The sequence below is a fragment of the Alnus glutinosa genome, chromosome 7 (genome assembly GCF_958979055.1).
Source record: "Alnus glutinosa chromosome 7, dhAlnGlut1.1, whole genome shotgun sequence".
NCBI classification, from domain to species: Eukaryota; Viridiplantae; Streptophyta; class Magnoliopsida; order Fagales; family Betulaceae; genus Alnus; species Alnus glutinosa.
Window position 1 is genome coordinate 24,180,552 of NC_084892.1, and position 12,611 is coordinate 24,193,162.

At 35.6% G+C, this 12,611-nt stretch overlaps 1 protein-coding gene across 1 annotated transcript; it reads left to right on the top strand.

Annotated features, from left to right (window-relative positions):
- The first annotated feature begins 6,539 nt into the window (after positions 1-6,539).
- On the top strand, positions 6,540-9,588 carry LOC133872342 (heat shock cognate 70 kDa protein 2-like). Its single transcript, XM_062309832.1, has 2 exons — positions 6,540-6,869; positions 7,658-9,588. Exons 1-2 carry the CDS (start codon positions 6,656-6,658, stop codon positions 9,385-9,387), a joined length of 1,944 nt encoding a protein of 647 aa, XP_062165816.1. The 5' UTR covers positions 6,540-6,655; the 3' UTR covers positions 9,388-9,588.
- The last annotated feature ends 3,023 nt before the right edge of the window (positions 9,589-12,611 follow it).

Here is a 12,611-nt window from a genome sequence, read left to right on the forward strand (position 1 = left end):
TTTTTTTTTTTGTGAAAACACTCCTCAAAATGTTCACCTCAAAAACAACACTTCTTTTTCAAATGTAGTTCACTAAATCAACAATAAGTGTTTACCATACCAACTTATTTATAATAAGTATTTCTAAAACATTAATATTTTATATTTTTCATCGAGACAACAATATATATAATAGTATTTTTTTTCCTTTAAAAAAGAAAAAAAACAAACAAACAAACAAACAAACAAAACAAATTTTTTATTTATTTATTTGTATTTTTATTGGATTTTATATTTTTTTTATTATAATAGACACGTGTTGGCTTCCTATTGGGTGTAACGTGTCTGAATAACGAAATCTGTTAACTTGGCGTATGGAAACTTGTTCAGTGACTGATTTGTAATTATAATTTATCACAAGGACCGTCTATAAACTTTTTAAATCACAGGGAGTGATTTGTAATTTAGACCAATCCCAATAACCAATGATACTATTATCCCTATTAAAAATACAGTTATGAATTTTTCTATCATTTATTGTAAAGAATTTAAAATGGAAATGAAATCAACTGATTGGTATAATGTTTGGGTTTTGCCACCTCCATGGTGAAAGAACCTTCCAAATTTTGTAGTTGATGTGTTTGTTGCAATTTTTATTTTTATTTTCCTACTAAAAAATTTTAAACGGGAGAGACAATTATAACTTTTGTGAACCTTATAAATAGGGAATTGATGTAGAAATTGACATATTAAGATTTAAGGAAAAGTACACATAACCCCCTCAAACTACCACCTCATTGTCAATGTCCCCCCTAAACTACCAATTGTGTCAATGTCCCCCCCTAAACTACCAAAAACTGTCAATGTCCCCCTAATGACAAAAATACCATTCATAAAATTATTAAAATAAAATAAAAACTCAAAAAAAAAATATATATATAAAATAAAAAAAATTATACCAAAAAAAAATTAAAACTGGTTTTTCTTTTTCTTTTTTTTCGTTTGTTTGTTTTTTTTTTTTTACAAAAAAATTGTTTTTATAAGTTTCAGTTATTTTTTTGTTTGGTTTTTTTTAAAAAAAAAAAAATCATTCTTTTTCATTTTTTTAATTTAATAAAAAACTGGTTTTTCCTTTTTCTTTTTCATTTGTTTTTTTTTAAAAAAAAAAATTGTTTTTATATTTTTCAGTTATTTTTTCGTTAATTATTTTTTTTATAAAAAAAAAAATTTCTTTTTCGTATTTTATTAATTTTTTTTAAATTTTTTTAAAAAAAAAAAATAATTTTTTAGTTTTTATTTTTAGTTTTAGTTTTTTTTTTGAATTTATAAAGACATTTTTGTCTTATTCAAAAAAATTTAAGGTTATTTTTGTCTTTTTGTTGGTCTTAGGGGGGATATTGACATTTTTTGGTAGTTTGAGGGGGGCAATTGACACAATTGGTAGTTTGGGGGGTACATTGACAATTGGGTGGTAGTTTGAGGAGGATATGTGTACTTTTCCCTAAGATTTACTATAACTATTTGTTTGAATTTAAAAAAATTCAGACAGGTGATTTCGATAGGCCACTTATAAAACCCGAGTAATTCTATTAGTACATTAAAAAATGAGGTGGCTTTTAAAATTACCATTAGACGTATAATTGATCAAATGATGATTTTAAATTGTGATTTTAAAAATTACTTCAATTTTTAATAGACACTTTATTGACATTTTATGTACTAATAGAATTACTCATAAAACCCACCTGACCAAATAAAAATTGAGCTGCTCAACTACTTGTCTAATTAGATGGGTCTCATAAGTAACATTTCACAAATAATTCTAGAGGATCCAAATTCAAAATTGACAGGTGAGATTCAGGTTTAACTTGGGAATTACAATAATTAATGTTTTTTTTTTATTAAAGCATTAAACTATTGCGAAAGATTTCCCTATTTATTAGTTGTGAGATTTCACCAAACTTCATTATTATCGAGAAAGATTCTAGTTTAATTTGAATTCCTATCATTAATTAATGAAACTCTAAATTAGCCTAATATTCCTTTTGTTTCGACGTAAAATATTTTTTCGTCGTAAAATAATTTTAGAGAAGTCATTTTTTAAGAAAATATTTTCCCCCGAAAATATTTTTGGGTGTTTGACGCGTACGAAAAATCACAAATATTTTTTATATTTTCATTTAATCTTATTAACTTATAAAAATCAATTTTTATCCACAACATTAAAATATTAATGTAAAATAATAATTAAAAAAAAAACAACTAAAAAATTATGTTTAACTAAGATATACACATTAACTAAGGATCCGTTTGGGTTTGCGATTTTAAAATAGTGATTTTAAAATGTGGGATTTTAAAAAGTAATTTTTAAAAATGCAGTTAAGCGTTTGACAAAATCACAGTTTGGCCTTTAAAATCGTATTTAGCTTTTTAAAATTCTACATTTTCAGAAAAACACATCATTGTCTGGGATTTAAAAAAACAGTTTTATGCGTTTTCAAATCGCAATTTTTAAAAAACGCAATTTCTAAACGATTTATTTTTCGGCGATTTAGTTTAAAATCGTACTTTTTTGTTTATAGAATCACAACCCAAATGCACCCCTAACAATAATCATATATTTTCAAATTGGGAAAGCCATAAATAACATCCAACAATAAATTTAAATTACCGGCAAAAGTTCAATCATAAATCACCAACGAAAAAAATCACCAGTGACATGATTTCGTCACTAATCGGTAGGATTCCAACTATTGTTGCCGGATTCCGGCGATGAAGGTCGGAATCCGGTCAGTATCGCCGAAATCTAGCTAGAACGGACAGAATTCGGCCAAAATGGCTTGAATTTGGCATAGAATAGCTAGCTGGCTGTGATCCGGCCGTTTTGGCGAGATCTCGGCCAGACGACCGAGATCCGATCGTTCTGGCTAGAATATGGCACAGTACAATCGGAATCTAATTCGCCGGAATCCGGTGACGGTGGCCGGACATTACCGAATTCCGACATAAATTTTTAGATTTCGGCACAAACCATATTCTGACCGGTGCTGGAATCTAGCTTGTCCGAATCCGACGATAGTCAACTGCTTGAGCGTGATGGTCGACTACGTCGTTTAAAAGATGGTTGACTGTGTCTGCTGTCTAGAAAAAAGGATTTACGCTTTTAAAAAACGTAAATCATTTTCTAAAATTTACTAAGTGTTTTTGGTCAAATGAAAATCATTTCTAAGTTTACTATTATTTTTTGCCATCACCAAACACTGAAAAATGTCAAAAACCTTTTTCAAAAATCATTTTACGCCTAAATAAAATGGAGCATAATATTTTATTTATCCTTTTTTGTCTCACGTCAATTTGATATAGAGCCAAGATAGGAACATGCATCCAAAATTACTGTAATAATGAGCACCCACAGTGGAAGGCAATATACTAAGAGTGCGTTTGAGATTGCGATTTCGTAAACAATAAGTGCAATTTTAAATCAAATTGTAGAACATAAATCGTTTGGGAACTACATTTTTAAAAATTGTGATTTGAAAACGTAAAAATATGCTTTTTAAATCGCAGGTAAAATGATATTTTTTGAAAACGCAGAATTTTCCAAGCTATTTTGCGATTTTAAAAACTAAATTGAGAGTTTGCCAAACGCTTGATTGCATTTTTAAAGAATTATATTTTTAAATTATACATTTTAAAATTATTATTTTAAATCGCACTTTTTAAAATCGCGAACTCAATCAGACCTAACCTCGAAATCCAGTTAAGCACTTGCAATACCGCATGGATTATATGTGCCGTCGCCTCTTTGTCAGAAACTCCCCAGCTCAAGGCTAGAAACCCTCATCACCGTCGTGTAACAAAATCCACAAAACTAACCCAAACATGCCACACCCTCCAACATCCGCCACAAGCTACCATCCCCAATTTCATCCATCGCAATAACTTCCTCGGCCGAAACCCATGGCCAGATAGCCACCACTCTACCGCCACCAAACCACAAAGAAACGCCCATCCCACGCCACCGTGCTGCCACCCAAACCCAAACCAGTCAATGTGCCACAACTTCCTTAATTTGCATGGTGTTCAGCACTGCCACCCAAACACACTACTACCTTTGACCGCACCTCAAGCCACAGAAGCACCAACGGTAAGCAGAGGCAGGCAGTAGGCACCACTGCCTCGTCCAAGCCCTCCCAAGGCACAAGGTGGCTCCATCCTTGGGCGAGGCAATGGTGCCTACTGTCTGCCACTACTTACCGTTGGTACTTCTGTGGCTTCTCCATCAACCCACGACCCAAGCAATTCAATCTCAAACAACCATTCCACTTCCGAGGTCATTGGACATAGAAAATGATTTGCTGTGTTGCCTCCAAGACGTTTTGTAGTGCCGCCACAAACTTCTCATCGGCGAGTCATCCGATGTCGTAGCTCACGCTGATTGACGAGCACTACACCCAACCGCACTATTCCTCCTCCAATCTCCATAGAGCCGTTCTCAACCCGCACCGCCATCATCCCACGCCCCGCCTATCGGCTTCTTCATGCATGAATCATCGCATCCCAGCCACCTCCACGCTCCTGATCCACGCTTTTGTTACTGTGGTGAAAAAAAAAAAACCGGCTGGGCCTTGCAAAATATTAAGAGAGCTTCTACACATCCTCCTCTCATCCCCTTATCATCCTTTTATAATAAAAAAATTGATTTTTATTAAAAAGTTGTCTTTGATGTGACATCAGAGACAACTTTTTAATAAAAACCAATTTTTTTAAGGAAAAGGGAATGACAAAGGGGGATGAGAGTCTCTTCTTTAACATTTTCCAAATATTAAGGCTGCACGTTCTCATGCCAATAGCAAGCCATCCAGGCCTTCTTCCCAAGCTTGTGAATTTGGGCTTGGACCCAAAAGTATAGCTATGGGCCAGGATTAGCACATCTGAATAGGGAATGATTAGGCTAGAACTGGCCCAAGCCTAGACTCATAAAGAAACAATACATGTACTGATGTACCTCATATATAGGTCATTGTCCCACACGGTCTTCGCCGTCCACTTTTGAACATTGGCCAGCAAATGAAGAAAAGTATCCGCGTGCGTTCCCACTCTTCCTGGGCAGTGCACTGCTGGCTGCCGCGCCAATTAGAACTCGTAAAGGTGGGATTGTACTAGAAGCATACGTCACAGCCAATGACAGGGGCACTTCAGATTTTTCCCTCTTTCCAACCAAAAGCAAAAAAGCGAGACTTGCATCTTAATCCTTCGTCACAAGTACAATTACTCGATACGTTAGTTTTTAAGTAAATAAAACTTTTTTTTCTTTTTTCCTTTTTTTTTTTTTTTTTTTTTTTGTAAAAAAAATTGCCTCCAAGACCAATAAAAAGATAAAAATAACCTTAAAACTTTTTCAACAAGACAAATAGTCCTTATAAATTCAAAAACGAAACAATTAAACTAAAAAAAATTAAAAATTAAAAAATATAAAGTCGGTAAAATAAGTCCAATCTCAGGATTAATGTATAACACTAAAAAAGGAATAGTAGGATTTGTGTCCATAAAAAAAATATAAAAATGCAAATTGGAATTAAATTAATGAATTTCATGAAATATAACTTATCTCAAAGGACTGTATAATTAAATAAATTCAATCTAATCTGAGAAATTTTGGCATTAAGAAATTTTGTAAAAAATGGGTTCAGGGAGTTATTCGTAATTATATTTGACCACAATGACTCTCTATAAACCTTTTGTACTACATGGAGTGATTCGTAATTTAGACCAACTGTAAGGACAAATGGTGTAATTATCCCTTAAAAAAAAAAAAAAGACTTGTATTTTTTACTACTTATTTTGGGATGTTTTAAAAAATCAAAATTTTTATTTTTATCCTTAGAACTCTAAAATAATTTTATGAAATTTCTATAATCACAAACTAATGCATTTCTCATTCTATAAAAAAAATGAAAGAAATTTTCTGCAAATCGGTCAAATCGGCTTGTAGGAAACTTTTTACAATCTACATATAAAAAGGACATGTGTCCTTTAAACATGTAAGAATCACATATTTTTTTATTAATGCTATTAAAAAGACATGTAAGAAGCACATCTCACATGCCATGAGACACATATCAATCTTATATGTGGGTTGTAAAAAATTTTTTACAAATCGATTTGTAAGAAATTTATGTTCTAAAGAAAAATAATAGACATAATAGACATAATAGACATAATAATAATAATAATAATAATAATAATATTAAAGATAACTAAAGTTCATCAATAAATTGGAGTAAGAGGAAAATACGACGAGAAAAACGTTATTAAATTTTATTAGGTGGGGATTTAGATACCGTGGGAAATTAGAAATAACAATTAAGAAAAAGAAAAAGCCAAAACCCCAAGGGCGGTGACAGAAGAGTCAAAGCTGGAGCCTGGAGGGAGAAGGAAAACACCGAAGCAATCTGAAACCGTCCGTTTCCATGAATCGGACGGCTCCGAAAGTCTAGGGGTCCTAGAACATTCTCGAATTCTTAGCCCTAACACTATATAATGCGCGCTTAACCACGCTCAGCAGCCTCACTTTGTAACCCTAGCTATTTCTCTTCTTTATATTTAGGCTCTCAGATCTCTCTTTGTTTTTCCTTTTAATAATTTCGTCGACACAACCAAGAAACAAACAGCGATGGCCGGAAAAGGAGAAGGCCCAGCTATCGGAATCGATCTCGGGACCACGTACTCGTGCGTGGGAGTATGGCAACACGATCGCGTCGAGATCATTGCCAACGACCAGGGCAACAGAACGACGCCGTCCTACGTGGCCTTCACCGATACGGAGCGTTTGATAGGCGATGCGGCCAAGAACCAGGTCGCCATGAACCCCATCAACACCGTCTTCGGTAAGATCTGAGCTCCGACGAACATGTTTTCATTTGCTGCTTAGATCTGGATATCTGTGCCTTGATTTGTTATTCTAGGTCTTAGATTTATGTTAACGTCTAGGTTTGGATTTCTTTACTTTGAGCTCCAATGGAATATATTAGATCTAAGTTTCTTTGTGGTTGACGTTGCGCTATTTGTTTTTGGTTGATTGGTGATTTGGTTTAAGTCGTTCAGATCTGCATTATTTAGTTTAGATTAAATTATCGTGTTTGTTCTCAACGTAGATTACAACTGCAATCGATATCCTGGATGTTGAAGTATATTTTCCTTTTATGATATTGTATTGAAGATCTATTTATTAGCGATTAAGTAGTTGTCATACTTTTTTACTTGGACGGTGTTATTGTTTCAGCTTTGTTGAAATAAATAATTTCTGTTTTTTTAATAATATGTTCTTTAGATTTAAGAAAAATCTTGATTTATACCCGAGGTTAACACTGGTATAAGCTTTTAATCTTGTTTTTATTGTGATTACTAATTTTGGAGATGATTTCAACGAACTTTGATTGTTAGTGAGAAGAGTTGCTATGGTAAGCACGGTTTAAGTTATGGTGATCATATTTTTAGAATCCAAAAGCAATTGAAACAGTGTAGGTTCTAAAATTCAGAAAATTATTTTTATTTATTCATTCAATCATTTAACTGCTTGTTGGGTGTTATGGGCTCTGGTACTGGTTGTGCGTGTGTGAAATTATTGAATAAATTCATTGAAATTGGTTATACTTACGTGTACTTATCTTGGCAGATGCAAAGAGGTTGATTGGCAGGAGATACAGCGATGCCCCAGTTCAGAGTGACATTAAGTTGTGGCCCTTCAAGGTCATTAATGGCCCTGGTGAGAAGCCCATGATTGTGGTCAACTACAAGGGTGAGGATAAGCAATTTGCCGCTGAAGAAATCTCTTCCATGGTTCTTATGAAGATGCGTGAGATTGCTGAGGCTTACTTGGGTCTCCAAATCAAGAATGCCGTGGTCACTGTTCCTGCGTACTTCAATGACTCTCAGCGTCAGGCTACCAAGGACGCTGGTGTCATTGCCGGTCTCAATGTTATGCGTATAATCAATGAGCCTACCGCGGCGGCCATTGCCTATGGTCTGGACAAGAAAGCAACAAGTGTCGGCGAGAAAAATGTCTTGATTTTTGATCTTGGTGGTGGTACCTTTGATGTCTCTCTTCTCACTATTGAAGAGGGTATCTTTGAGGTGAAAGCCACTGCTGGTGACACCCATCTTGGCGGTGAAGATTTTGATAACAGAATGGTGAACCACTTTGTTCAGGAATTCAAGAGAAAGAACAAGAAGGACATCAGTGGCAACCCTAGAGCTCTTAGGAGGTTGAGGACATCGTGTGAGAGGGCTAAGAGAACTCTCTCATCCACTGCCCAGACAACCATTGAAATTGATTCTTTATATGAAGGAATTGATTTCTACTCCACTATTACCCGTGCCAGATTTGAGGAGCTTAACATGGATCTCTTTAGGAAGTGTATGGAACCTGTTGAGAAGTGTTTGAGGGATGCAAAGATGGACAAGAGCACAATCCATGATGTTGTCCTTGTTGGTGGCTCAACCAGAATTCCCAAGGTCCAGCAGCTTTTGCAGGACTTCTTCAACGGGAAGGAGCTCTGCAAGAGCATCAATCCTGATGAGGCGGTTGCTTACGGTGCTGCAGTCCAAGCTGCTATTTTGAGCGGTGAGGGCAACGAGAAGGTGCAGGATCTACTGCTTTTGGATGTCACCCCTCTCTCCCTTGGTCTGGAAACTGCCGGAGGTGTCATGACTGTGTTGATTCCCAGGAACACTACCATCCCTACGAAGAAGGAGCAGGTGTTCTCTACCTACTCTGACAACCAGCCTGGTGTGCTGATCCAGGTCTACGAGGGTGAGCGGACAAGGACCAGGGACAACAACTTGCTTGGTAAATTTGAGCTTTCCGGAATCCCTCCTGCTCCCAGGGGTGTTCCTCAGATCACAGTGTGCTTTGACATTGATGCTAATGGTATCTTGAACGTGTCTGCGGAGGACAAGACCACCGGTCAAAAGAACAAGATCACCATTACCAATGACAAGGGTAGACTCTCAAAGGACGAGATTGAGAAGATGGTTCAAGAGGCAGAGAAGTACAAGTCGGAGGACGAAGAGCACAAGAAGAAGGTGGAGACCAAGAATGCCCTGGAGAACTATGCATACAACATGAGGAACACTGTGAAAGATGAGAAGATTGGTGCCAAGCTTCCTCCAGCTGATAAGAAGAAGATCGAGGATGCCATTGAGCAGGCCATCCAGTGGCTCGACAGCAACCAGCTAGCGGAGGCTGATGAGTTCGAGGACAAGATGAAGGAATTGGAGAGCATCTGCAACCCAATTATTGCCAAGATGTACCAGGGTGCTGGAGCTGACATGGGTGATGGTGCGGATGAGGATGTTCCCGTCGGAGGCGGTGGTGCTGGCCCCAAGATCGAGGAAGTTGACTAAACTGTTGGTCATTTGCCAGTATCTTAGTTTATTTTTTTAAGCTTGATGGATTTTTTTTTCTCTTTATCGGATTTTGAATTCCAATTTGTGGCTTTGAAGCTATATTAGTAGTTTTGTTCAAAAGCCAAAATGATATCTTTATGTTACTCGTTTTTAATAGACAGTTACATTGAGGCATCGTTGCCTGGACCTTAATTTCAAGTTTGGAGATTTCTGGGTTACAGTAGCAAATATGTTTTTTTTCTTCATTCTTCTCTTCATTTGCAAGCCACTAGTTCACTGTTACTCGACGAAAATTTTAGTGTTGGGAACCTGCTTATATTATGATTATTGCTGCAATCAGCATAGATTTCGTACGCCTATGTCGTCTGAAGGGAAAGACCCGCTAATAGTTGAACCCAACCCAACTCATAGTACCCATTCTTTCTAACTTAACTATAGGCTGTAGCAAGAGAGGTGCACATAATAGAAAACTCCTGGCTGGCTTATATATCCTTACTTTGTTCTTCAGTTAAATCATCGTAAAGTCATTCCTATTTCAGCAGTGGGCATAGATAAAAGTCAAAATGTTTTCTCTTTTACTCCATTTGGAAGATGGTTTTATCTTCTCTAGCATTTGATCATCCAATCAATTAATCTTGGACTGAATTGTCTAGGCTTTTTGTACTTTTATAACGGGGGTTACAGAGCGCAGCCACAGTTGTGTGAAGCTTGACTTTGTAAATAAGACATAAATGTTCTCGCATTAGATTACATTAGATGTTTCTTGGTTGTTCTTTTATAGTTGTTCTTTTATAGTGAAGCCTACGACAAAAACAACAAACAAGAAACCATCTTTACTTTTAGTAAAGGAAATTTTATATGCTTTGCGTTGAAAAGAAAGTAATTTGTATTATTGTTATCGGTGACGGAACTATAAATAGACTGATTTTTTTTTTTTTTTTTTGTATGTATGTGTGTATTTTAGGCTTAAAAACTAGAGTTAGCCCCTATCCAAAATAGGTTTGACTTCTCATTTATACTTTGGCCCATCTCTTGATTCTGTCCCTAACAACTGTAAAATTTTATTTTTATTAAAAGAGTCCATAAAACTTCTTACATACCTTATTTCATCCTTACATTTGATTGATAATGTTGAGATATTTTTTGTCATCCCAATATATTTTGTCATTTACCCATAAGGAGATGGAATCATTGGATCAAAGAAGCTTCATATGAACCGGGCAGGGCTAATGCCATTAACTGAGATAAACATGCATTTTGTGTCCACAAAGAGAATAGATTTTCCTATTCAGATATTTGAATCAAAATATTTAGATTTTCCAAAATGCTTTTTAGTCATTTCATAGGGAAAACAGAAAAACTAAAACAGATCCTCACTTGTGATGGAGATGCTGACCTTGAGAAGGAGCCCAATACCAAAATCACTTGAAACCCTTTCATCGGACTCAACTCATTTGTTCCATCCTTTCATGTTTCATGGCTTAAGGTTGTGGGTATGCGTTATCAAAACAGGAGGAAGAAGAAAAAGAGAAAATATTATGAACTTTGATCCTTTAACAGCGCTCTATCTACAGCAACTTTGGTGCCTGGTGGTTTCTTCAGCTACTCTTTACTTTGCCAGCATGTAAATTATGTTCTCCTGCTTTGGAATCTCAATCTCTCCTCTAATGTCATGCTTTTAGAGGGTAAAGATACTGATAGGCCTATAAGACAATTTCAGATTCTTATAGTTTGATCAGTACACTAATTAATTAAAAAAATCGAAGGACTACTTGAAGACCATATTACATACCAACAGGCCCGGCTGCTAAAGGAGGCCTAAAAAGATGTCATATGACTGCCAAGCCCACAGCATGCCTAAGGCAAATAAAGGAATGCACCACAGACAATCCACTCTCTGTCCTAGAGTTTCAGGCCATATATTATTACTCTATTTTTACTAAGCTTTTACTCATTTACTCTCCCCCTAAGTTGCTCTACTGATTTGAGCGTTGCAGGGTCTCCGGACCAGCGGACCTTCTACCGACTACTTCCTTCTTTTGAAGGTACAGGTGAAACCCCTCTTTGAAAGGAGGCTTGAAATTACTGTACATGTTTCTTCCATCTAACACTTGTTACAATACCATCCTATTGTGTTACATATGGTTTTGATTCACTCCAAAATCGATAGATCCTAGTGTTTGAAGACTTTAATAAAAATAGATTTTTTTTTTTTTTTCATCTGAATTCTGTCAATTTTTTCATACCTAAAAAAGAAAAAAAAAAAATCAAATAAAAAAAAAATCCTCCATGGTCGTTTCATTGAATAGTTATATTATTATTATTATTACTTTTTTGTATTGTTTTCTTTGAGAATAATTGATGTTCTGCAAGTATCCTTTAAGAAAAATTAATAGAATGCAAACGACAGGATCAATTTAATAAAGCATTCGAGGATTTATTTGATAAAATCCAAACAAAAATTGCTAAAAAGTTAAAACACCAATAATAATAATAATAAAAAAAGGCATATATATATATATATAAAGGTCACAGGTGAGTAGGCCTCGGAGAGTCCTAAAAATCTGCTCCCTTCCAGAATTGCTGATCTAATACAAAGCCTCAACCACCCCACCAAAGGACATCCCCAAAAAAGGCCAAAAAAGTGCCGTTTGCCCCAACCGAGATTGGCTGGTTATTCATTTCTCCAAGTGGAATCCACTTGTCCATAACCCAGAACGCGGAAAAGTAAAAGAACCCCATAAATTAATTTTGTTGTACCCAAGAAAATGTCATCCATAGCCGACGCCATCCTTGACCCTCCCCCACATCCATCCACTACCGTTGACTCAGCCTCCACGTATATATAAATCAGACCCACATTTCTCAAATAATATCATTCAAAAAAAATAAAAAAATAAAAATCCTTAAAGAGAATATCTTTTGGCTTAGGTGGTGTATCCCTATTGGCCTAGGACTTTCGGAGATATGATATGCGTTTCACAAACAGTTGGGCACAACCAGGAAAAATATAAGGGTTTCAATATTAAAGGGTCATTGTGTTATTTGTGTCATTGATCTCAGTCAATACCTGTATTTGTGATAGATTAGGAGCAATGGCAAGTCATATTGAGTGATGGGAGTCACTAACCTTCATCCAAGAGAAACCGAGACTGGAAAATGATTTAACAGCAGGCAATATGAACAAGTTAAATGCTGATTGAAGAAGTATAAACTTTCAA

What these genes read in the sequence shown, in the direction of transcription:
- LOC133872342 (XM_062309832.1), top strand. Translation starts at nt 6,656, where the DNA reads ATGGCCGGAAAAGGAGAAGGCCCAGCTATCGGAATCGATCTCGGGACC. An exon ending in CCCCATCAACACCGTCTTCG is followed by an intron (nt 6,870 to 7,657) that starts GTAAGATCTGAG and finishes TTATCTTGGCAG; the next exon opens with ATGCAAAGAGGTTGATTGGC.